This window comes from Vulpes vulpes, chromosome 13 (genome assembly GCF_048418805.1).
Source record: "Vulpes vulpes isolate BD-2025 chromosome 13, VulVul3, whole genome shotgun sequence".
In the NCBI taxonomy this organism is placed as follows: domain Eukaryota; kingdom Metazoa; phylum Chordata; class Mammalia; order Carnivora; family Canidae; genus Vulpes; species Vulpes vulpes.
Genome location: NC_132792.1, coordinates 50,633,051 through 50,660,824, shown reverse-complemented (window position 1 = coordinate 50,660,824; position 27,774 = coordinate 50,633,051). Strand labels below are relative to the sequence as shown.

Here is a 27,774-nt window from a genome sequence, read left to right as displayed (position 1 = left end):
GGGTTCTTTCCATAATTTGGCTACTGTACATAACACTGCTATAAACATCAAGGTGCATATATCTCTTTGAATTAGTGCTTTTGTACATTTTGGGTAGATACCAAGTAGTGTGATTATGGGAACATATAGTAGTTCTATTTTTAACTTTTGAGGAACCCCCATACTGTTTTCCAGGGTGGCTGCACCAGTTTGCATTCCCTCCAACAGTGCAAGAGGGTTCCTTTTTCTCCACATCCTCACCAACACTTGTTTCTTGCGTTTTTGATCTTAATCATTCCGACAGGTGTGAGGTGATATCTCATTATAGTTTTGTTTCGCATTCCTCTGATGTTGAGGGATGTTGAACATTCTTTCATGTGTCTGTTGGCATCTGTTTGTCTTCTTTGGAGAAGTGTTTGTTCATGCTTTCTGCCCATTTCTTAATTGACTTATTTGTTTTTGGATGTGGAGTTGTATCAGTTCTTTGTATTTTTTGAATACTAACCCTTTATTGGATATACCATTTGCAAATAACTTCTCCCATTCAGCAGGTTGCCTACTGAAATAAACGGCAACTACTAATTTGCGGATTGTTTCCTTTGATGTGCAGAAGCTTTTTATTTTGATGTCCCAATAGTTAAAATTTGCTTTTATGTCCCTTGCCTCAGGAGACCTATTTAGAAAAATGTTGCTACTGTCTGTCAGAGACATTGCTGCCTATGCTGTCTTCCGGAATTTTGTGGTTTAAGGTCTCACATTTAGATCTTCAATCGGGCAGCCCGGGTGGCTCAGCAGTTTAGCCCCGCCTTCAGCCTGGGGCTGATCCTGGAGACCTGGGATCCAGTCCCACATTGGGCTCCCTTCATGGAGCCTGCTTCTCCCTCTGCCTGTGTCTCTGCCTCTGTCTCTCTCTCTGTGTCTCTCATGAATAAACAAATGAAATCTTAAAAAAAAATAGATCTTCAATCTATTTTGAGTTTGTTTTTGTGTATGGTTTATGAAAGTGGTCCAGCTTCATTCTTCTGCATGTAGCTGACTGGTTTTGTTAGCACCATTTGTCTTTTTCCCATTGGATATTCTCTCCTGCTTCATTAAAGATTAATTGACCATATAATCATGGGTTTGTTTCTGGGTTTTCTAGTCTGTTCCATTGATCTATGTATCTATTTTTTGTGCCAGTATCATACTGTTTTGATTGCTACAGCTTTGTAATATAACTTGGAGTCTGGAATTGTGATACCTCTAGCTTTGCTTTTCTTTGAAATTGTTTTGGCTTATCTGGGTCTTTTTATGGTTTCATACAAATTTTAAGATTGTTCTAGTTCTGTGAAAAATGCTACTGGTATTTTGATAGGGATTGTATTAAATCTGTAGATTGCATTGGGTAGTATACATTTTTACAATATGCTTCCAATCCATAAGAATGGAATGTCTTTTCATTTGTATCATCTTCAATTGCTTTCATCACTGTTTTATAGTTTTCAGAGTATAGAACTTTCACCTCTTTGGTTAAGTTTATTCCTAGGTATCTTATTTTTTATATAGTTATAAATGGTATTGTTAATTTCTTTTCTACTGCTTAATTATTGGTATATAGAAATGCAGTAGATTTCTGCATATTGATTTTATGTTCTGTGACTCTACTGAATTCAGTATTCTGAATTCTAGTATTTGTTTTCTTTTCTTGGTGGAGTATTTAGAGTTTTCTGTATATACTATCATGTCATCTGCAGATAGTAAAAGTCTTACTGCTTCCTTGGCAATTTGGATCCCTTTTATTTATTTTTGTTGTCTGATTGCTGTGGCTAGGACTTCTAGTGTACTATGTTGAATAAAAGTGGTAAGAAGGATGCCTGGGTGGCTCAGTTATTTGAGCATCTGACTCTTGGTTTCACCTCAAGTCATGATCTCAGGGTCAAGAGATCAAGCCCTGCATCTGGCTCTGCACTCAGCAGGGAGTCTGCTCAAGCTTCTCTCCCTCTTCCTCTGCCCCTCTCCCCTAAGCTCACTCACTTGTTTCGTTCTCTCTCTCTCTCTCTCTCTCAAATAATTGTTTTTAAAGTGGTGAGAGTAGATACCTTTGTCTTGTTTCCAATCTTAGGGGGGAAGCTCTGCTTTTTCCCATTGAGTAATGTATTCACTGTGGGTTTTCCATATATGGCTTTTATTATGTTGAGGTATGTTCCCCCTAAACCTACTTTATTGGGGGCTTTTATCTTGATGTTGTACTTTGACACATGCATTTTCTGCATCTATTGAAATGATCATATGGTTTTTATCCTTTCTCTTATTGATGTTATGTAATACATTGATTGACTTATGAATACTGACCACCTTTGCATCCTAGAAATAAATACCAATTGATTGTGGTGAATGATTTTTTTAATGTATTGTTGGATTCAGTTTGATAGTAGTTTGTTAAGAATTTTTGCATCTATGTTCATCAGAGAATTTGGCCTGTGGTTTTCTTTTCTTTTTTTTTTTTTTTTTTTTTTTTTTGTAGCGACTGTATCTAGTTTTGGTATTGGGGTGATACTGGCCTCAGGAATGAATTCTGAAGTTTTTGTTCCTCTTCCTTTTTGGGGGGAATATTTTGAAAAGAATAAGTATTAACTCTTCTTTATATGTCTGGTAGCATTTGCCTGTGAAGTTGTCTCTGGTCCTGGACTTTTGTTTGTTGGGAGTTCTTTGATTACTGATTCAGTCTCCTTGCTGGTAATCAGTCTGCTCAAATTTTCTATTTTCTTCCTGCTTAAGTTTTACTAGATTAAACATTTCTAGGAATTTATCCATTTCTTCTAGGTTGTCCAGTTTGTTGGCATAATATTTTTTTATAATATTCTCTTATAATTGTATTTCTGTGGTGTTGGTTGTTATTTCTCCTCTTTCATTTGTGATTTTGAGTCCTTTCTCTCTTTTTTTTCCCCCCTGATGAATCTGGCTAGGGATTTATCAATTTCATTGGCTTTTAAAAGAACCAATTCCTGGTTTCCTTTATCTACTCTACTGTTGTTTTCTTTTTAAGTTTCTGTATCATTTATTCCTGTTCTAATCTTTATTATTTCATCCCTTCTGCTGGATTTAGGTTTTGTTTTTCTTTCTCTGCCTTCTTTAGGTGTAAGCTTAGGTTGTTTGAGATTTTTCTTGCTTCTTGAGGTAAGCCTGTATTGCTATAAACTTCTCTCCTAAACAGCTTTTGCTGAGTCCCATTGTGTTTTCGTTTTCATTTGTTTCCATGTCCTTTTTTATTTCATGAAAACTTATTTCATGATTTCTTAGTTGATTCACTCATTGTTTAGTAGCATGTTAATTAACATCTGTATATTTGTGCTCTTTCCAGATTTTTTGTGGCTGTTTCCTAGTTTCATAGCATTGTGGTTGGAAAAGATGCATGTTATGAATCCAACCTTCTTGAATTTGTTGAGGTTTGTTTTGTTTGCTAATATGTGACCTATTCTAGAGAATATTCCATGTACACTTGGAGAGAATACAAGTTTTAGGATGTTCTAGGATGAATTCTGATGTTTTAGGATGGAATGTTCTGAATACATCTGTTAAATCTATCTGGTCCAGTTTGTCATTCAAAGCCATGGTTTCCTTATTGATTTTCTGTTTGGATGATCTGCCCATTGATGTAAGTGGCACTTAAAGTCCCTTACTATTGTTATATTACTATTGATTAGTTCCTTTATGTTTGTTATTGACTGTTTTATGTATTTGGGTGCTTCTGTGTTGGATCCACAAATATTTACAATTGTTATGTCTTCTCATTGACTGTCCCCTTTATTATATAATGTCCTTCTTTGCATCTTTTTACAGACTTTGTTTTAAAGTCTATTTTGTCCAATATTAGTATTGCTGCTCCTGCTTTCTTTTGGTATTCATTTCCATGATAAATATTTCTCCATCCCCTCACTTTCAATCTGCAGGTATCCTAGGTCTGAAATTAGTCTCTTATAGACAACATGTGGATGACTCTTGTTTGTTTGTTTGTTTTTTAATCCATTCTGTCACACTGTGTCTTTTGATTAGAGAATTTAGTCCACTTACACTCAAAGTAATTATTGACAGATATGTATTTGCCATTGCTTTACTTGTCTTGTGGGGTTTTTGTTTGTTAGTTTGTTTGTTTTCTTTTTTGTTTGTTTTTGTTTTTGTTTTTTGCAGCTTTATTTTTTTTAAAGTAGGCTCCATGCCCAGTGTGAGGCTTGAACTCATGACCTTGAGATCAAGACCTGAGCTGAGATCAAGAGTCCAATGCTTAACTGATTGAGCCACTCAGGCACTCCATTTGCAGTTTTTTCTAATCCTTTCTTCTTTTTCATAGTTTGTTGGTTTTCTTTAGTCAAGTACTTGGATTTATTACTCTTCATTTTTTGTATATCTATTACTGTTTCTGGAGTTGTAGTCACCACTGGATTTATGTATAACTTCTGTGTATAGCCTATATTAAGCTGATGGTCACTTAATTTTGAACTCATTCTTTACTCTTCCACATTTCAGATATTTGATATCCTATTTTACATTCTTTTATTTTATGAATCCCTTGGCTTATTTTATAGAAATACTTATTTTTACTGTTTTTGTGTTTTTTTATTGTTTATACCCTTACCTATTGTTTTTCCACTCAAAGAGCCCCCTGGAATATTTCTTACAGGGCTGGTTTAGTGGTCATGAATTCCTTTAGTTTTTATTTGTCTGAGAAACTAACTCTCCTATTCTGAATGAAAGCCTTGCTGGATAGAGTATTCTTGGCTGCAATTTTTCCCTTTCAGCACTTTGAATATATTGTGCCACTGCCTTCTGACCTGGAAAGTTTCTGCTAAAAAAAAAAATCAGCTGATAACCTTATGGGGTTTCCTTTGCATGTAACTGTCTTCTTTTCTCTTGCAATCTTTAAAATTCTTTATCACTATTTTTTTTTTCCTTTTTAATTACTGTGTGTCTTAGTGTGGACCTCCTTGGGTTGAATTTGTTGGGGAATCTCTGTGTCTTCTGAATGCAGATTTCTGTTTCCCTCCCAAGATTTGGGAAGCTTTCCACTATTATTTCTTCAAATACATTTCTGCCCCCCCTTTCTCTCCCTTCTCCTTTGGGGATCCCTATAATGCAAATGTTTATACTTGATGGAGTCACTGGGTTCCCTAAGTCTCTTCTCATTATGCAGTATTTGTCTCTTATGTGTTCAGCTTCATTATTTTCCATTACTCTTTCCTCCATGTCACTCTGCTTCCTGTAGCCTACTGTTTGTTCCACGTTTTGTATTTTTCATTTCATTTATTGAGTTCATCTCTCATATTTTTTATCCCTTTGTCAAGGGTCTCACTGATGTCCTCTACAATTTTCTGAGGTCCAATGAGTATCTTTATTTCATCACTTTGAATTATCTATCAGGCATACTACTTATTTCTGTTCTTAGATCTTCTGTGATTTTGTCATGTTCTTTGATTTGGGACATATTTCTCTGTCTCATTTTGTATTTCTCTCTGTGTCTGTTTCTTTATGTTAGGAAAGTTAGCTATGTCTTCTTCTCTTTAGAGTAGTGGCTTTATGAAGACTCAGAGGTTCTGTAGAGCCCTTCAGTGCAGTGTCCCCTGTTCACCAGAACCTGGCACTTCAGGGGAGTCTCCTATGTGTGTTGCCTGCATCTTGCTATTGTGTCTGAGTCACTTTCCCATGCAGTCCAGACCTCTGCTGTGACCCTCTGCCTCTTGTGGGTTGTGCTTACTCTGTGATGTTAGTGAGACCCACTCAGGCTGGTTCTGAGGAGGCAGACCACAGGGCTGGCCTTGTTAGCAAAATTTGTGCTGAGACACTAGTCCTAGGCTGATGCTCCAGATCTCAATAGCCTCCAGGGGCATGGAGCATGGAGTGGCTGGGTGAGGTGCACTTGGTGGTAAAAAAAATTTTGCACCACCCTCTGGGCTAAGGCCCAGCAGGCTTGAATTGGGTGAGTCCTCAAGAGAACGTGTGGGTTGCGTGCACTGCTAGCAGATTAGGTAGCAAGTGTCTGTGCCACTCCCCTTTGGCCTGCAAAGTCTCTGCTGAAAAATTAGCTGGTAGGTAGAGGGAAACTCCATATAGCTTTTTGTTTTTCTCTTGATGCTTTAAAAATTCTACTTTTATCTTTAACCTTTGCTGTTTTAACTATTATGTGTTGTGGTGTAGATGTCCTTGGCCTCATCTTATTTGGATGCTTATTTGGAGCCCTCTGTGCTCCCTGAACTGGATGTTTATTTCCTTCCCTAGGTTCAGGAGGTTTCAGCCCTTACTTCTTTCAAATAAGTTTTCTGCCCCCTTGTACTTGCTCTCTCTCTTCTCCTTCTGGAACCCCTATAATGTAAATGTTTGTTTACTTGATGACCAAAAGCTCCCCTAACCTATCATTTTAAAAGATTATTTTTTCTTTTTGTTGTTCAGGTTGGGTGCTTTCCATTACCCTGTCTTCCAAATTGCTCATCTATTCTTCTGCATCCACTCATCTCCTATTGATTCCCTCTAGTGTATTTTTCATTTCTGTTATTGTATTCTTCAACCTTCAAGTTCTTTTTTATACATTTTTTTTAATCTTTGTCAAAGTTCTCATTTTGTTCTTATACTCTTCTCCAGTCTGGTGAGCATTTTTACAATCATTATTTTAAACTCTTTATCAGATATATTGGTTTATCCCTGTTTCCTTTAGTGTTTGGGGGTTTTGTCTTGTTCTTTCATTTGAGCATATTCTTGTGTCTCCCTGTTTTGCTTGACTTTGTTTGTTTCTATGAATTAGGTAGAACAGCTGCTTCTCCTAAACTTGAAGGAATGGTCTTGTGTATGGTCACCTGCTGTGCAGATTGTGTGCCTGGTAACTTTGGCTGGCTGCTTGGAGCTGTGACTGGCATGAGGGTCCCTGGACACTGCTGGGGCTGCCTTGGGTGGGATAGCCAGAACTGAAGTGGGCAAGGGCTAGGGTGATCCTGGGACTCTGCACAGTGTCCTGGCAGGTCAGTTAAAGCTGAAGTAGGTGCAAGTTCAGAGGCCTTCTGTGCAGAGGTCACCCTGGCAGGACAGCTAATGCTAAAGTGGGCATTGGCTGGGGCAGTTTCTGGGTCCTCTGTGTAGGAGGCATTTTGGCAAAATAGTTGAAGCTGAAGTGGGTGCAACCCAGGTTGTCCCAGGGATTTCTACACACAGGGCATGCTGGCAGGTCAGCTGGACCCAAGGCGAGGCCTAGGCCAGGAAATCCTGGGGCATGCATCACAGGACCACCGCAGTCGGGGAGCTGAAGCTGAGGTGGGGCACAAACTTGGAGGGTCTTGGAGCATTCCACATAGGGGGAACCCTGACAGTACAGCTGAAACTAAAGTGGGTGTAAGCCCCGAGTGTGCTCAGCAGAGGGGGTCCCCTAGCAGAGTGATTGGAGCCAAGGCCGAGGCTCATTAGGGTGTCCCAGGACAAGGTGCTTAAGGGGCACCTTGGTGGGATGGCTGAAGCAGCTGTGAGTCAGGAAGTCCTGGAGTGCCCTCTGCCAGAGGTGCCTTAGGCAGCCACCTGGAGCCAAAGGGGTATGGGCCTGGAAAGTTCTGGGGAGGCTTGTGCTTGCTGTATGCACCTTGGTCTAACAGTGGAGCTACAGTGAGCATTTACTAAGACTGTCCCACCCAGCGTTTGTCACACTGGGGCCACTTTGGTGGGACAGCTAGGGCTGATAGGGGACAGGGACTGGGGGCTCCCTGAGGGGGAGGCCAGCTATGGCACCTGACATTGTTCCCACTATCAAGGTGGAAGGGGAATGTAAACCACGGTGCTCACCAGCCCCTTGGACCTGGAGAGTTCCAGCAGCTCCCTTGCCATTTGGCAGCATTCTAGGGCTAGTTCCTTTATATTCTATTTGCTCTTTTGAGCTGTTGCTTTTTTTGTGCCCCAGGGCTCACAGATCTGCTCAGTCCTTCAGTACTTATGCCATGTGTGTCCTGAGTGGGGGATTCCCTTCATTATTGTCTCTCTCTTGCCATTCTCTATTTGGTCTTCCGTTGTGTAGCTTAGCCCTCAGTTCTTCAGGAGGAATTGCTTTACACCTACGCTTATATAGGTGATTTGGTGTGTGGAGGAGGTGAGTCCAGGGTCTTCCTATGTAGCCATCTTGGGCGAGAGTCCTGATGACCTTTTTCATTAATAAGGAGTTAATTTATATAATCTGGATAGAATTGATCAGATACATTATTGCAAACTTTGGGGGTTGCCCTCTGACTCTACTTGTGTACTTAGATGATAAAATTTCCTAATATAGCCCAGTTAATTATCTTCCTTTATGATCAGTACTTTTTGGGGTCCTCTTTACCAAATCGTTGTTTACCACAAAGACGGGAAGCTCTCCTCCTATACTATCTTCTAGAAGCTTTCTTTCTTAGTTATGATAATCTGGAATTGATTTTTGTGCATGATGTGATCAAGATTTTTCCCTCTTTGGATGTTCATATTGACTCCACACATTTACTAAAAAGAGCACCTTTTCCTTATTGCATTAATGATCATAAACTAGACCAAACACATAAATTTTTAAACGATAGCTTTATTTGACACATACAGAGCACCAGCAGGGGGAGCAGCAGAGGGAGGGAGAAGCAGGCTCCCCAGAGCAGGGAGCCGAAGGTAGGGCTGGATCTCAGGACCCTGAGATCATGACCTGAGCCACTCAGGTGCCCTTATTTCTTAACACTATTCCATTGGTCTATGTGAATATTCTAGGGCTAGTAGGATCACTTATGGTACCTCTATAACAAGTATTGATCACTAGTGGTGTAGTCTTCTAACTTCACTAGAGTGCTTTACCATGGTCTTTGCTATTTTTGGCTCTCTATACTTCCATGTGAATTGTTAGCCCCCCTACCTTATGCCCTCACTCCAAACTATTAGGATTTTGATAGATTACATTCAATCTACATTAGTTTGACAGGAATTAACATCCGAAAAAGTGTTCTAAACAATAAACATGTATATTATTCTATTCAGATCTTTTAAAAAATTCTCAGTAATATCTTGTAGTTTTTCTGGGTAAAGAGAGCTCTTGCACATCTTTCATTACACAAATTAGACTAATTTCTAGGTATTTGATGGTATTTAATTAAGATGCATAGTATTTAAAAAGCTATCTTGTACAAAGCTACCTTATACAAATGATTTTGTACATTGACCTTACCTCTAGTAACACCACAAAAGACACTAATTAGAAAATCTAAAAGGATCTGCAAAAAACCTAAGTGGGAAATCACAGTGAATTAGTTTTATTTCTCCAATTTCTATACTGTCCTGTGGTTGGGTTTTTTTTTTGGGGGGGGGGCCTTGCATTTAAGGCTATAGATTTCTCTATAAGCAGTGCTTGACCTGTACCCATGAATTTTAATGTTAAATTTTCGTAACAAAAAACCCTGCAAACTTGAAGAACCTTGAAAGGGACAATGCAGGGTATAGAATCAAGTGATGAGCATAACATTAAAAAAGTGAATAGGGGGGTTGGAAGGTAAAGAAGTCCCTTGGAAACAAAAGCAAAGAGATGTTAGAGAAAATAAGAGAAATTCCAGAAAGAGGACAGAAAATGAGGAAGGGAGAAAACTATGAAAGAAGCAAAACACTACAGGACTTGAACTTTCCAGAATGAAATGACAGGAGTAATTAGCAAAAATGGATTGGGGGGGGGGGGGGGGGGGCGGAGAAGAAAATCTTATCACCAGGAAAATCAGGATTTTCTTTTGATTTCTGGAGTTTTCTAAAATTTTCAATCAATAGTACTTGTTTAATGGATTGCAAATTGAAACATTTCTCATCTTTAATTCTGAAGTGAGGCAAATTCTGAGGGAAAACTTTTCAACCTAACATTCTAGAACTAGCCAAACTATCAATGAAGGACTCGACATTTTCTTGTGAGATTTCAAAATTATACATTAAGCACCTTTTCACACAAAGCACCTGGAAGATGGGCTAACCAAAATGAAGGAATGAGCCAGAAAATATCAAGGACACAGATGACTGGACAGAAGAGAAGCAAAGGGAAGCCTCAGGAGGACTGCTATGCAGCACACTTAGCCAGTACCAAGTCACACTGGAAGAAAAGGAGGAGGGACCTCCCAAAAATGTATGTACAGAGGGAAAAGAAAACAGTGCTAAGGGAAGAGAATACCTGATTATGGTCAGACAAGTAAATAATAGAGAGGTTTTGCAATCCTGAGGAAAATGTATTAATTTCAGGAAGAATATAAGTTGCACAGGAAAGAAAAATATAATCCTCACACACTACTAGTTAGGACTTTAACTTAGCTAACCAGTGAATATAAACTTAACAATAACAAAAAAGATTACTATACTAGAAGGATGAAAAGGAAGAGATAAAAGTAACTCATGGGTGAGTTAAAAGTACAAAATCCTCCTCTTCTATAACAGCAAGTTAACAGATAAATAAAGCCAATAAATATGTAACAGTACATCCATCTTTAAAAAGATGGAGGTAAATACTAGAAGAAACTGCTGAAAGAGCTGGAGAGAAGACTCCTAATTACTCAAAAAATTTTCAAACTATTTTCAGATAACTCACTTGGTCAATCTTTTTTCAGTGTCCAAAGAAATTCAGCCTCAGATTCTTATCTAATTGCATTTAGAATAAGTCTTTTAGAAAAGTTGGGAAAACTGCAGGCAAAAAACCAAGAACATATAATCACAACTGCAAAGGTCAAATATTTACAACACAAAACCCCTAAAAGTAGTTTAAACTATAAGCTTTAACGACATTCAATCATACTTTATAATTTTATTTTTGAGTCTCAATTAAAATACATTTAATTGAAAAATTAACCGTAGAATATAGTACAAGATATTTTTATTGAACATGATCAACAGTACAAATACAGTAATTATACTCAAATCTAAGTACCACATTTTTAAATATATTAGATGTGCACAACAATAAAATTACCTACTTTACAGATGTACTTTTCATTTTATCAAATACAAGACTCACATGAGACCATAACAAAACCTAATACTCTGTTCAAGTACCCAGGGACAAGGCTAAGCAGTCAATTAACCTTTTAAAAAACTATGAACCAGAACAATTTTTAGTTTCATAAGCCAAAGACTATTAAGGAATATTTTAAGACTGAATAGAATCCAGTGGCAAAGAAATTAGTTTTGGGGAAAAAACATAGCTTAAAATGAACAAAACAGTATATCTACCAGGTTCTAGGTTTTCTGTGAACATTCAGGTCAATATGAACATCTTTAAAACATGAATATTGAGTTTAGTACAATTTTATAGTGTATCTAACTACAGTAAAAAAAAAAAAAAAATAGACCCCTGATGAGAATGATTTTCTGAAACAGCTTGTTTTACATAGGAACTTTAAAAGAATCCAAATAAATACTGTAATGCAGTGTCTTACAAAATACATTAAGTGCAGAATGTCCACAATTAGAAATGATAGCTAGCAGTACGATAATTGAAATGGTATGGCAATGTGAAATGCTACAAGGAATGATAATGTAAGATATGAAAATGTATTTTTTTTTTTACCTCAAAACCTAAAATAAAAATAAAGAGTGGTGAGCTCATTTCTTTTATGTTATGGAATTGCTACTTCCAAAATACTATTTCAATGCTTATTTTTGAATTGCCCATATTTGACTGGTACTCTGCTAGCTGCTATGTGTACACAGATGAATAAAAGAAGGTTCTCTGCAAAGAAAAAAAACTTGGTCTAGGAAGTAGCCATTATATTCTTACAAATTTAATTAAATATACCTTTGGGAACTAAAGACATTTTTTCCAAAAAGTTACCTTTCTAATTAAGAATGCTTATGTACATAGTCAAACTTTCAGAGACTCATATATTTAGAAACTCTACACTGCTAGTTCAGTTGATGTGATCGATACCTTGTCTCAACCACCTGTGTATTTTTCCCCAACATACTTACACACAAAATTTTTTTAAAACAATGAAATATTTCATCACCTATTCTTTCATACCTAGTCTTAGTAAAATATACAACAAACTGCATTTTAAATATGAATATCAAAGACCATTTTAACCAATCATATTTTACATCTGAAATGTCCTAAATTTTATTAACACCATCAGTGTGTCAGCAATTATGGGAAGATACAGCTGTGACTGAACATGTGGGGCTGTTGCAATCACTCTTCATCATCTCTTTGAAGTGGTATCACCTGAATTTCTTTGGCTATCCTTTCTGCTAATGTTTTACTATTTGCAGCAATTATTCTTCGTGACATCAAGTCAAATGGCCCACCTAAAATCAAACCAAACATAATTCCTGTAAAATTAGTATAGCAATATATATGTACTATGGTTAGTCATAACATTTTAATACTATCAGTTTTCTTAAAAAAAAAAAAAAAAAAAAGTAGTCACATAACCATAATGTTTAAGCTTTGGTAAGACATAAATGAGTTTTAAAAAATCTTTTAGTAAATACCAGGGTTTTTTGAGGGGCCGGGGTATGCCTCAATCATACCAGTCTAAAAAATATCCTCTAGTTTAAGGTTTTATTTAATATTATACTGTATGTTAACTAATGAATTTAGTTTCATCTTCTTCTTTCTTATGTTCTTTTTCTATTCTTTTTGTTACTCTTATTTACCTCTTTCATGTTTGGGAATCTAATGGACAGGAAATCTGACTCCACGGCATTTTCATATCATTTTCCTTCTCATTTCCTTATTTCTTTGTTGCCTTTCTCCAAAATCACTGGTTAATACTTTTGGCCCAGGTTCACTCCTTCACTTTATAGAATTTCACCATCAGTTCAAAGCAAGAAGTTAACCTCTCTAGGCCCAAAGCAGAAAGTAATGGTGGGGGAAGATCACTGTCAAATACCACCATAGTCACCAAAGAGCTCTTGGTACAAACTTCAGATTCAGTGACCTTCTATAATTTTCTGATAGTTTCTCAAAAGTTCCCAATACTCATGTTTGAAGAGGCTTAGTCATAGATCATTAATCCCACATTACAATTAGCATCTTGCCTCTATCTCTCAAAATGTTATTCTGATTTTGCAGAAAAATCACATGGCTTGTTTTTGCTTTTAATATATATTACACTTAAATTCTTAAACATTAAAAAAAAAAAGCCACATGTAAAGGAAAATCCAACAGAAAGAAAAATGCTGGGGCAGCCCCGGTGGCGCAGCGGTTTAGCGCCACCTGCAGCCCAGGGTGTGATCCTGGAGATCCGGGATCGAGTCCCACATCCGGCTTCCTGCGTGGAGCCTGCTTCTCCCTCTGCCTGTGTCTCTGCCTCTCTCTCGCTCTCTCTGACTGAATAAATAAATAAATCTTTAAAAAAAAAAAAAAAAGAAAGAAAGAAAAATGCTTTCCTGTCCCATAATTTTACCTGTCACATCCATTAGTACTCCACCAGCTTCAGTAACAATAATGCCAGCTCCTGCCATATCCCAACAGTGAATTCCCATTTCATAATATGCATCTGCAACTCCAGCTGCCACAAGGCACATATTAACAGCTGCAGTTCCAACACCTCGGATCCTAACAAATAACATTTAAAAATAAGATTAAAAAATTTTTCAACAGGGCTCCTCCTTTACGTGTTGAATTGACAAGTTAAAAAAGACCTAATTTTAAAATAAAAATACATAAAATCTAATTATATGGTACACTATACAGATGACAAAATTAATCCTCACAGAGTAATCATTTAGTAAGAAACACTAAAATTTTCAGGAAAACAGAAGAAAATGCCATCATTCTTTTATAATGGCAGGCATGTATATTCATATTTGTCTCAACTCAGGGACTACAGACCCCATAATACAAGCAGTCTCTAAGAGGAGTAAAATATGTTATTATTGATCATTGCCATATATGTACACATCAGTATGTGTGATTAGAGGGATAACAGCACACCTGGGTTCTGGTGTGATGGAGGCCTGCCTGCCTGAATAGAGTATTTCAGGTTTGTACCTCTTCCCTAATAAATTAAGGTAACTATGGACACTACTTGATAGCCATTACAATAATAACTGATTTATTTATATAATGTCAAATTATCTCCCCCTAAGATACATGTTACATGCATAGGTCATTTTATTGTGCTTTGTTTTATCACAAAGCACAGATAATTGCATTTTTTACAAACTGACGGTTTGTGGCAATCCTGCATCAGGCAAATCTATTGGTACTTTGTGTCTTGGTCACATTTTGGTAATTCTCATAATACTTCCAATTTTTTCATTATTTGTTATGATTGGTGATCAATGATCATGACATACTGAGAGCTCAGATGATTAGCATTTTTTTAGTAATAAAACGTTGATTTTTATTACTAAAAATTTTTAGACATAATCCTATTCTATACTTCATATACCATGGTATAATATAAACACAACTTACATGCATTGGAATACCAAAAAATTTCATTTGATTTGCCTTGAGATTAGTTGCTTTATTGTTGTAGTCTAGAACCAAACCTGCAGTATCTCTGAGGTATGCCTATATGTATAATGGAAAAGCATCTTTATAATGGTCTACCACTATCAAGTGATCTAACTTATTATTACCAATAATGGGACAACAAGGTATCAAGTACCTCCTCTTGCTTCTCTGGTATTCTGACAAAAATGTGTAACTCTAATCTTGAGGAAACCAGAGAAATCCAAATCAAGACACATACTACAAAATAATTGGCCTACATTTCTCAAAAACAGCAAGATCATAAAAGACAAAGACTAAGCAACTGTTCCAGATTAAAGAAAAAGAAAATTGATGAGAAATGACAAATGCAATGTTTGATCCTGGATTGAATCGGAGATCATTTTTTTTTTCCAAAATCCGAATAAAGTTTCTATATTAGGTAATATATTACTGTTAATTTCCTGATTTTTTTTTTTTTTTTACAATTGTATTCTGGTTATGTTAGGAGTATCCCCTTTATTAAAGGAACACACAAATATTTAAGAAAAAGCATTCATCATATCTGCAGTAATTTTCAACTGATTTTTACTCAAACTCCTTTTGTAATTCTTTAAACCTCTGAATATAAAGCAATGAGATCTGTTCACTGAAAAGGTAAAAACAGGAGCTGGGGAGAGCAGGGAGAGGGAGTGGGTAGGAGACTCCTAAACTCAACTCCTTCTACAGACACACCAAGATATAACAGCTACATCTGTGCAAATCACTCTGAAAAATGACCCAAAGTCTGGCAAAACAGACCTTCCAAAGTTAACTGTGAAAGACCACATCAAAAAGGGTACAAGGGGACAGAGATACAGCTGGGAACCAAATCCTCCAGTGAGACTAACCACAAATGAGAAGAACATCACAAGTGTGGAGAAATGAGATGATGAGACTCCATGCCAGGTACCCCAGGTACCAGAGAACCACACTGGGAAGATGGGTTCCCATAACATTTGGCTCTGATAACCACTGCAGCTTAACTTTGAAAGCTGTTAAAATCAGCAGGGTTTAACTCCAGGTACTTTAAAAATCAGCAGGCTTAGCTCTGGAAGCGCTGGAGGGCAATGGAAAACCATCCCTGCCCTAAAGTAATCTAAAATAAATAACCTATAATAAATACTCCAGCTTAGACACAGCATAGAAGCAGCAATTTGAAAAGCACCTGTGGTATACATGGAAAGAAACTGATTTACTAATCACAGAACACGTGCTGGAGGGGCAGGATCTTCAGTAAACTCCAAGAACAGAAGTATGGGCAGGCACCACTTCACTTCATCTCCCCAGCCTGAAGAGCCTGACATGTGTGGAAACCTGTGCAAACCTTCTCCACCTATTTTGCTAGCACTGCATACCCTCACGCTTACATTCAGCTGCAGACCCACCCCATACAGTTGCCACCCCCCAACTTGTAGGTGTCCCTCAAAAGCGGCTCCAGCCCAGCACATCCTACAAGCAGCCCCAAAGTGACAACTCCTTGGGTGGAAGGGAAGATAACGCAACACACCAGCACACCGAGTTCCAGCAGCCAAATCTTTTAGCTGGCCACCAAGGGAGAGTGCCCTGCAGATGGTATGCCTGTTACTAAAGCAGACAGACTGGGTACAGACATGTAGTCTGACTGTCCACCTCTCCCACCAATAAAAGCCTCTCAGGAAGCCGTGCAAGGGAGAGTGCCCTGCCCTCTGGTGTACCCATCGCTGGAGCAAACTGGATGTCAACACTTCCCACATACAAGCATGCAGTGGCCTCAGGCCCCTCAATAATGCAGGACCAAACCTGGCATGATGTGCCCACAGCAGGCAAAATAAAATAGGTCACTGTAGACTACTGGGCTGAAGGCACACGTGACTCAGCCACAACAGTAGGGTGAACACAGCCCACAGATGAGACACCCCTGGATGCCTGGTTCTGATGACCAGGGGGTATTGGGCAGGGCACTACAGAACCTTTTCTCCACAAAGCCACTATTTTCAAGACCAGGAGACAGAGTTGTCCTTCCTAATACACAGAAACAGAGTCAGATAAAATGAGGGGACAGAGGAATATGCCCCAAATGAAAGAACAAGAAAAAAATCACAGCAAAAAAGTTAAATGATATGGAGATAAGCACTATGCCTGCTGAAGAATTAAAAGTAATGGTCATAAAGATACTCACTGGACTTGGGGGGGAGGGGAAAGTAGATCTCAGATCTTCAACAAAGAGATAGAAAATATAAAAAAGAACCAATCACATAAAGAACTCAAAAATGGAAAAAACAAACAACACACCATAGTGAATCAACAACAGAACAGAGGATGAACAAGAACAGAAGACTGGGTAATGGAAAGCAACCAAGCTGGACAGCAAAAAAGAAAAAAAAAAAGATAAGGAAATTCAGTGATACCAACAAGCATAATAACATTAGTATTATAAGGATCTCAGTAAGAGAAGAGAGTAAGAAGTAGCAGAAAACTCGGGGAAAGAAACACATCCATATCCAGGAGGCAGAGACCCTCCAACAAGATGAATCCATGGAGGTCTATACTCCCTACATTATTGTTACTTTTTGCCACATTAATTATTTATCAAGAGAATTTTAAAAGCAGCAAGAGAAAAACAGTTACATACAAGGGAAACCTCATAAGGCTGTCACCCAATCTCACGAGAAACTGTGACTATATCATGACACCATCTTCTGGCCTACAAAGTGCTTAAAGGAAAAAACTTGCAACCAGAATACTCTATCCAGCAAGATAATCATTCAGAATAGGAGAGATAAAGAGTTTCCCAGACAAACAAAAGTTAAAGGAGTTCATTACCACTAACCCAGCCTTACACAAAATGTTGAAGCCAATTCTCTGAGTGGAAAATAAAAGGCCCTAACATTAAGACAATTATGAAAGGAAAAAATTTCACAAATGCAAACATCTAATAAAGGTAGGCAAATCTCTTATAATATCAGCATGTAGGCAAAAACACAAAAGCAGTAAAATGAATTATATATACAAAAATGAGTCAAGTATACACAAAATAAAATTATCTAAAATGTGACATTCATAAAATACAGGTAGGGGAGTAACTAGTGTTTTTAGAATCTGAACTTAAGTGACCATCAACTTCATATAGACTGCTATACCCACAAGATGTTATATATGAACCTAATGGTAACTGCAAATAAAAAACCTACAATAGATAAACACACAAAAAAGAAAGAAATCAAAGCATAACACTAAAAAGCCATCAAACCACAAGAGAAGACAGCAAGAGAAGGAACAGAGAAAAATAACCAGAAAATAAGTCACAAAATGACAGTAAGTACTTACTTTATAAATAATTAAAGGTAAAAAACCAGAATGCTACAATCAAAAGATACAGGGTGACTAAACACATTAAAAAACAAGACCTATCCATGTGCTGCCTGTAAGAGGCTCATTTTAGACCTAAAGACATACATACTTAATGGATGAAAAAAGATTCCATGCAAACAGAAGTGAAACAAAAAGCCACAGTATCAATATTCAGATCACACGAAATTGTCTTTTGTTAGTCTTTATTTTAAAGTCTAAGAAGGGCATTATATAATGATAAAGGAACAATCTAAAAAGAGGTTATAACAATTATAAATATCTATGCACCTAACACTGGAGCATCCAAATACTTAAAGCAACTACTAACAGACATAAAGGGAGAAATTGACAATAATACAATGGTAGGGGACTTTAACACAGTACTTACATCAACGTATAGACCATCCAGACAGAAAATTAACAGGGAACAGTATCTTTGAACAACACATTAGGCCAAAGGACAAAAAACATATAAATATATACAAAAAATATACACAAAGGACATAAAAAGATCTACACAAAACATTCCATCTAAAAACAGCAGAATATATGTTCTTTTAAGTGCACATAGAACATTCTCCAGAACAGATCACATGTTAGGCCACAAAACAGATCTCAATAAAATCAAGAAGACTGAAATCCTAACAAGCATCTTTTCTGACCACAATGGTATAACACTATAAATCAATTGCAAGAAGCAATCTGGAAAGAACACAAATTCACAGAGGCTAAACAACATGCCACTAAACAACCAACGGGTCAACCAAGAAAGCAAAGAGAATAAAATCTATGAAGATAATAAAATCTGTCCAAACTCCTGGAGATGCAGCAAAAAGCAGTTCTAAGACAGAAGTATATATCAAAACAGGCCTAACTCGAGAAACAAGAAAAATCTAACACCTAACCTTACATCTAAGAGATCTTTAAAAAGAACAGAGCCCAAAGCTAGTAAGGAAATATTAAAACTAGAGCAGAAATAATGGAAACAAACAAACAAAAAGGTCAATGAAACTAGGTTCTCTGAAAAGACAAAGCTGATAAACCTTTAGCCAGATTCATCAACAAAAACAGAAAAGACTCCATCAGAAATGAAGGAGGAGGGATCCCTGGGTGGCGCAGTGGTTTGGCGCTTGCCTTTGGCCCAGGGCGCGATCCTGGAGACCCCGGATCGAATCCCACATCAGGCTCCCGGTGCATGGAGCCTGCTTCTCCCTCTGCCTATGTCTCTGCCTCTCTCTCTCTCTCTCTCTCTGTGACTATCATAAATAAATAAAAATTAAAAAAAAAAAAATTAAAAAAAAAAAAGAAATGAAGGAGGAGAAATAACTGATAGCACAGAAATACAAAGGATTATAGGAGAATATTATAAAGATTATATTGGGCAGCCTACAAGACATGAATAAATTCCTAGAAACATATGAACATCCACACCTGAATCAGGAAATCTGAGGAGAGTAATAGCTAGCAATGAAACTGAATCAGTAATCAAACCCCCAACAAACCAAAACCTAGGATGAGATGGATTCACAGGTGAATTGAACCATTTAAGAGTCACTAAAATAAATTTTAAAAAATAAAGAATATATATTCTTCTCAAGCTATTCAAAAAAAAAAAAGGAAAGCTCCCAAATTCATTCTGAGGCCAGCATTACTCGGACACCAAAATCAGACAAAAACACTACAGGTTAATATCACTGATGAACAGAGATATAAAACTCCTCAAAATATTAGCAAACTACATTCAATAATACATCAAAATGATCATTCACCATGACCAAGTGGGATTTATTCTGTGGATGCAAAGATGGTTCAATATTGTCGAATCAATCAATGTTATATGCCACATCAGTAAAACAAAAGATAAAAGATCAGTAAAACAAAAGACCACTTGATCATCCCAACAGAAGCAGAAAAAATATGTGATAAATTTCAACACCAGGTCATGTTAAAAACCCAAAGCAAGGCTGGTTTATAAGGAATATATCTCAATATAATAAAGGTCATATATGAAAAACCCACAGATAACATTATCTGCAATGATGAAATACTAAGAACTTTTCCTCAAAGAGCAGGAATAAGATAAGAATGTCCACTCCCACCCCTTGAATGTTCTACTGGGAGTCCTAGATGCAACACTCACACAAGATGATGGAATAAAAGGCATCCAAATTGGTAAGGAAGAAGTAAAACTGTCACTATTTGCAGATGCCATGATATTATACTGAGAACATCCTAAAGACTGCATCAAAACAACTATTAGAACTGATAATTGCATCCAGTAAACTCACGGGACACAAAATTCATATGTAGAAATGTTTCATCTTGATACACTTATAATGAACTAGCAGAAAGAGAAATTAAAACAATTCCACTACCATTTGCATCAAAAAGAATACCCAGGAATAAACTTAACCAAGCAAAGTAAACGATCTCTGAAAACTATAAAACACTGATTAAAGAAACTCATAACAACAAAAACAAAAAGATATTCCATGCTCATGGATTGGAAGGATTAATATTAAAATGTCCACACTAACCAAAGTAATCTACAGATTCAATGCAATCCCTGCCAAAATATCAACAGCACTTTCCACAGAACTAGAACAAAAAATTGTAAAATTTGTATGGAACCACAAAAGAGCCCACATAGCCAAAGCACTCAAGAATACCCAAGCTGGAGTATCACAATCCCAAATTTCACCATATATGACAAAGATGTAATCAAAACAGTATGGTGGGCAGCCCGGATGGCTCGGCAGTTTAGCGCCGCCTTTAGACCAGGGCCTGATCCTGGAGACCCAGGATGGAGTCCTACGTTGGGCTCCTTGCATGGAGCCTGCTTCTCCCTCTGCCTGTGTCTCTGCCTCTCTCTCTCTCTCTCTCTCTCATGAATAAATAAATAAAATCTTAAAAAACAAAAACAGTATGGTGCTGGCACAAAAAATAAACACATAGATCAATGGAAAAGGTTAATGAGCCCATAAATTTACACTTATTTGGTCAATTAATCTACAACAACACAGGCATGAATATACAATGGTGAAAAAGACAATCTCTTCAAAAAATTATGCCGGGAAAACTGGATAATTACATGCAAAGCAATGAAACTAGACCACTTTCTTATACCAGATACAAAAATAAACTCAAGATGGATTAAAGACCTAGGTGTGACTCCTGAAACCATAAAACTCCTGGAAGAATACATAGGCAGTAATTTCTCTGACATTAGCAACATTTTCCCAGGTATGTCCCCTAAATCAAAAGTAATAAACTTGATCAACTTGATAAGCAAAAATAAACTATTAGGACTACATCAAAATGAAATGCTTTTACACACTGAAGGAAACCATTAACAAAATGAAAAGGCAACCTACTGAATAGGAGAGGATATTCACAAATTACATCTGATAATGGGTTAACATCTAAAATATATAAAGGACTTACATAACTCAACACCAAAATGACACAAATAATCTGATTAAAAATGGGTAAAGGACCTAGACATTTTCACAAAGAAGACATACAAATGCCAACAGACACATGAAAAGATGCTCAACATCATTAATCCTCAGGCAAATGCAAATCAACATGACAATGAGATACCACCTTATACTTGTAGAATGGTTAAAATCAAAACAAAAGAAATTACAAGTGTTGGTAAGGATGTGAAGAAAAAGGAACACTTGTGCACTGCTGGTGGGAATGTAAATTGGCACGGCAACTCTGGAAAAGAGTATAAAGGTCCTCAAAAAATTAAAAATAGAAAACCAGTAATTGTACTACTGGGTATTTACCCAAAGAAAATGAAAACATTAATTCGAAAAGATATATACACCCTTATGTTTACTCAGGCATTATTTACAATAGCCAAGATATGGAAGCAACCCAAGAGACCACAAACAGATGAATGGATAAAGACAACAGATATACATATAAATAGATAATATTACTTGACCATAAAAAAATGAGATCTTGACATTTCCAACAACATGTATGGACCTAGATGGTATTACACAAAGCAAAATAAGTCAGACAAAGACAAATACCATATGATTTCACTATATGTGGAGTCTAAAAAAATAAAACCAATGAACAACAAAAAGACTCAAACACAGAGAACAAAATAGTGGTTGCAGGGGCCTGGGGGAGATGGGTGAAATAGATAAAAGGGATTAAGAGGTAAAAATTTCTAGTTATAAAATAACTCATGGAAATGAAAAGTATAGCATAGGGAACAAAATACTTTTGTAGAACACTGGTGACAAATGGTGACCACTTACTGTGGTGAGCACTGAGTATTTTACAGAATTGGTGAATCATGATGTTGTATCATGATGTTGTACATCTGAAATTAATATGACACTGAATGTTTATACTTTGATTTAAAAATTTTTTTTAAAGTAGGAATTGATGACTACTGTATTTTTGTATCTAAAATACGAAAAATAAAAATGACATTGCACTCCAGAAGATCCTTTACACCAAGGCATTTTTTAAAAAATGATTAAAATCAAAAAGGCCTGGGTGGCTCAGCGGTAGAGCGTCTGCCTTCAGCTCAGGGCGTGATCCCAGGGTCTGGGATCGAGTCCCACATCCGGCTCCCTGTGTGGAGACTGCTTCTCCCTCTGCTTGTGTCTCTGCCTCTCTCTCATGAATAAATAAATCTTTTTAAAAAATGATTAAAATTATATGATACCTTAGATTTTGAATGTTTTACTGCCTATTTCTTACTGTATATCAAATTTAAGAACCAACTAGTAACAAATGCTAAACAGTTGTTTGACTGCTTTCCAAATACATAAAACCAAATTAACTTTAGTGACTCTTATTACTTTAAAGAATGGCATATTTTTCCCTTTTTCTCATGGGATATATGATAGTTCATAGCTCATTTCATAGAAAGTAGATACCAAGATCTTTCATAAATAACTCCTTAGTATTCTCTTCAGAGACAGAATCATAGGATGGAAGAACAATAGTGATACCTATTGGTAATGCTTCAGTCCATTTCTAATAAAGATCATGAGTTCTCAGGGAAGGAGGCTTATAGTCAGAGAAGAACAAAAAGAACATACTCTTTTAAGGACAAATATTACCAGAGAGAATACTTAATTACTGAATAACCAAGGCTGTGGTCTAGATTTTACAAACGTGTTCTGAATTCTTAGTCTGATCCTTCTATAGAATTAATATGGTACAAAATAAAAAGGACTATCTATCTTTGGTATCACAGAGATTTGAGTGTGCATACCTAGTTAGCTGCTTAAACTTTTTTTAATTTTTATTTATTTATGATAGTCACACAGAGAGAGAGAGAGAGAGAGGCAGAGACACAGGCAGAGGGAGAAGCAGGCTCCATGCACCGGGAGCCCGACGTGGGATTCGATCCCGGGTCTCCAGGATCGCGCCCTGGGCCAAAGGCAGGCGCTAAACCGCTGCGCCACCCAGGGTTCCCTAGTTAGCTGCTTAAAACTGTAATCTGAAAGTTTCCCCTTAAAGTTTTACTTTTCTTGTCATATAAATGGGAAAACCAACCTATTTTGGACCACCGTTGTAATAGTTAACAATAAATATACGCAAAGCACCTAGGAGAGTGCCTAACATATAAAAGGACCTCAAACTCCATGTTTAAGATGAAATTATTCCCAAACCATGATGCCAGAAAATACAGACGTAAATGGACATGACATGTATTTCATCTAAATAAGTCCCTAGGGATGCCTGGGTGGCTCAGCGGTTGAGCGTCTGCCTTTGACTCAAGGAGTGATCCCGGGATCCCAGAAATGAGTCTCACATTGGGCTTCCTGCATGGAGCCTGCTTCTCCCTCTGCCTGTGTCTCTACCTTTCTCTCTCTCTCTCTGTGTATCTCTCATGAATAAATAAATAAAATCTTAAAAAAAAAAAAGTAATTTCCTAATTAGGAACCTATTATTAGGCTGTTGCTATTTGTTTAAGGCATTCATTCAAATTATGACTCTTTAGTTTCATGTACATGTGTGCGTGTGTGTAAGTAACCCTTCCGAACTGAGATTGAAAAACTCAAAACTGGGCAGCCCCAGTGGCACAGCGGTTTAGTGCCACCTGCAGCCTAGGGCGTGATCCTGGAGACCCAGGATCAAGTCCCACATCAGGCTCCCTGCATGGAGCCTGCTTCTCCCTCTGCCTGTGTTTCTGCCTCTCTCTCTTTCTCTGTGTCTCTCATGAATAAATAAAATCTTAAAGAAAAAAAAAAAAAAAAAAAAGGAAGAAAAACTCAAAACTCAGCAGAACGCAAAAGAAATCAGTACATCAGCACTTCTACTTGGTAATATTTTCCTGGTTATACTTTTAAGAAAATCTAAAAATAAAAGGTCACTGTTTACTTTTTACTTCAGACAATGGAAAAATACAAGGTTAAAGTTATAAAGCACTTACAGCTCTATTATGACTAACATAAACATTTTATTGCCCACAGTTAAAGCCCTTGCTTCAAAATAGCACACTATAGCTGTAGGCTTTTAAAATCATATTGCTCTTCCCTCAAGGACATCGGTCTGGGAGGTTCTATACCTTCTCTATCCCCCTCTCTATTTATTAAGTAGGTTCCATGCCCAATGTAGGGCTTGAACTCACAAACCCCAAGATCAAGAGTTGCATGCTCCAGACTGAGCCATCTGAGTGCTTGTAGGTACGTACCATACCTTCTTGACAGGAACTCTTCTCTTTTTACTTATTAGATCTACTAAATAGATCACAAATGTAAATAAATCACAAATGTGCTTGTAGGTACGTACCATACCTTCTTGACAGGAACTCTTCTCTTTTTACTTATTAGATCTACTAAATAGATCACAAATGTAGTTTGTACCATGGCCAAACTATACATGGAATGTCCTGATTCCTAAAAGAAAATTCTAATGTTGGAGAAAGAGAATTGGTCTGGAAGCCAGGGGTCTAGTCGCATCTCCATTTACCTGTGTGATCTTAGGCAGTCACTTTACCTTTCTGAGCCTCAGTCAACTCACCTACAAATAAGTCTGAATTATCAGATGTTTTAAGTCAGTTCTAAGAGTGTTAAAGTCAGTGATTATTTTCAGAAGGAAAAAGATAAGCACAGCTGGTAGTGAAATAAAATCACAAAAGTCTGTAATTATTTTTCTCTTCTTTTCATGAAAACAATTACAATAAAAGAGAAATGCTATTTAACTATTAAATTTAAGAACCTCAAAACTCTAGCTTCTCTTAAGGACAAATGTATATATTTATTAATATTTGCTTTTAATTTTGTCACTTATAAAACTTCAATTATAGAAGGACTCTGAGGTTTGGAGAATAGTGGCATTCTGATTTAAAACGCACCATTACCTTTTCCCCAAAATAAAAATAAATCAACAAGGACAAGTAAAACCCACAGGACCCATTCCTTCAGCAGTTCTAGGAACCAGAAAACACAAATTCTCTACCTGTAAGTATAAGGAAAAACAAAAGAATCCTAATAGAGCATTGCAAGCTCGTGGATGCAGAGTTGGGGAGAGGAGGCAGAAAAGACTCTGTCACAAGGAGGAGAAGGAAGCAGAGGACCCAGAGGGCATACAGACAAAGCTATCTTAAGAAAGAGAAAGTGAGACAACAAATACAAAAGTGCTGAACATGTATAAGGATTGGTAATTTAGTCCTGCTACAGGGAAGGGGCTGGAAAAAAGTAGAACCTAAATTCACAGCTGCAAAGAAGCTGTACTTGGGAAGAGTCAGATAAGATTGCCCATATATGTAGAATAACCAATTAAAAAGAAAACAAAATAATAAAGCAATCAAGCTCTCAGACATGGAGAACAGACTGGTGGGTGCCAGGGGGAAGGAATTAAGGGGACTGGCAAAATAGTTAAAGGAGGTCCCAAAGGTACAAATTTCCAGTTATAAAGTAAGTCATAGGGACATAATATATTGCATGGTGACTACTGTTTTTAATTCTGTATTGTGAGGCACCTGGGTGGCTCAACTGGTTAAGTGTCTGCCTTTGGCTCAGGTCATAATCCCAGGGCTCTGCATTGGGCTCCCTGCTAGGTCGGAGCCTGCTTCCCCTTCACCCTCTGGTACTCTCCTTGCTTGTGCTTGTTCTCTGTCAAATAAATAAAATCTTTAATAATAATAATAGTCTATATTGTATATTTGAAAGCTGCTAAGAAAGTAGATCTTAAAAGTTCTCACCACAAGAAGAAAAAAAATCTTAACTGTAAGTGGTGATGGATATCAATTAGACTTCCTGTGGTGATCATTTCACAATATATACAAATACGAAATCATTATGTTGTATACCATAATGTTATCTCAATTATATCTCAATGTTAGATGTCAATTAATGTTAGATGTCAATTATATCTCAAAATATATGTCCATCATATCTAAAAAAAAAAAAAAAAAAAGAGGTGGCATCTCTTTTAGACAAAGAAGGAAAAGAGAAGTGAAAAAGTATGGATCCTGCAGAAATGAAAGAAACAAGACTGGCCAACCCTCACCACCCCCCACCCCCCAATTAAATAGATTATCATGGAAGAAACTGCAAAAAGGGCAGAACTGACAGCATAAGGAGCTCTGAAACCAGGAACCCTAATCACACAATGAATAGAAATAGAAAAAAGGAGACCACATCCATACAAAACTACAGACAGACAAACATCAGACAATTGCTAATGAAAGTGTTTGGGGTATTTTTGCCTGATAAAGTCTCCCACAAAAAGTCAACAATGAAGCTATAAAAAACTGAAAATCAATCCAACCCGGATTAAATATCCTCAAATATTTGTAAATATGGGGGCGGAGGAGGGAGTTAAATGAAAAATACAAAAACTACTGCAGAAATTGGGAGGCAGGGTTGGAGGAAGAAACAAAAAAGGGAGTTAACTCAGAAAAGAAGGTGCGGGAGAGGAGAGGACAAGATTCTATCAGGAATGAAAACTCAATTACAAGGTACCTGAAGAATAACAGATGCCAATAAAAATATAATCGAGGGCAATGAGGAAAAGCAAGACAGGAAAGTAAAAAGGACCAGAGAGAAAGTGGCTGAAAAGAAGACACAAAGGTAGCTGAACATTCCTAAGAGTGTCCTGAAGAAAATGAAAACTGAACAGAAAATGAAAACAGAAATAGTATTTAGAACTAGAACTCAAAAAAAAAAATGTTCCGGAATGAAAAAAAGACCTGAGTATACATATTAAAGGAGAAAACTACCAGAATGAGCAATTCCAAGATATATCCCTTGTAAAACTATTAGCTGTGAAAAATTAAAAGAAAAAAATTCTCAGTCTCCAAGTAAAACATGAATTTAAAAGCCAAAAACATTGGAATGGCATCAGATTTCTCAAAAGCAACATACTTTGAGAAGTTCATACTTTGGAATGTGCTAGAACTCATGGAATCCCAAGCACATGTGCTCTCAAGGAATTATAGAGGATGAGTTTTATATAAAAGTGACTCATAAAACCTTATAAAATGCTTCCCGTTCTTCCTTGAAGTCAAGCAAAAAAACTAAGACCAAAGGGTAGATTTGAGACTAAACAAAACAATCATATATTAATAAATGAATAGCCCTGTTTTATTAAAAGAATAAGTATTTAATTCATTTGCATTTTTTTTTAAAGATTTTATTTATTTATTCTTGAGAGACACACAAAAAGAGGCAGAGGGAGAAGCAGGCTCCATGCAGGGAGCCCAATGTGGGACTAGATCCCGGGTCTCCAGGATCAGGTCCTGGGCTGAAGGCGGCGCTAAACCGCTGAGCCACCAGGATTGCCCTTCATTTGCATTCTTAAGCAGAACTCCACTCCATACTGTAATCAAGACATACACTTAAAAAAGTTATTCAAAAAGGCTAAAAGAGTGAACCAAGATTTTACTAGGCAAATAGCAATAATAAGGAGGTAGAGTTTGCAATTTTGATGTCAAAATAGACTTTCAGTCTAAAAGCATGAAACAAGACAAAGTATACTATATAAAGTTAAAATTATACAAGGCATAAAAGTTGTATATA

At 37.0% G+C, this 27,774-nt stretch overlaps 1 protein-coding gene across 2 annotated transcripts in view; it reads right to left on the bottom strand.

The window, feature by feature from the left end:
• Nucleotides 1–10,811: 10,811 nt before the first annotated feature.
• Nucleotides 10,812–27,774, bottom strand: part of IMPA1 (inositol monophosphatase 1) — a 29,360-nt gene continuing 12,397 nt past the window's right edge. For both annotated transcript variants that reach the window (XM_026012953.2, XM_072734422.1), the window contains exons 8-9: nt 13,362–13,513; nt 10,812–12,258 (exon numbers count right to left, since the gene is read on the bottom strand). In XM_026012953.2, coding sequence (XP_025868738.1) covers nt 12,143–12,258; nt 13,362–13,513 — 268 coding nt within the window. In that variant the 3' untranslated portion in view covers nt 10,812–12,142. The remainder of the gene's footprint in view (nt 12,259–13,361; nt 13,514–27,774) is intronic.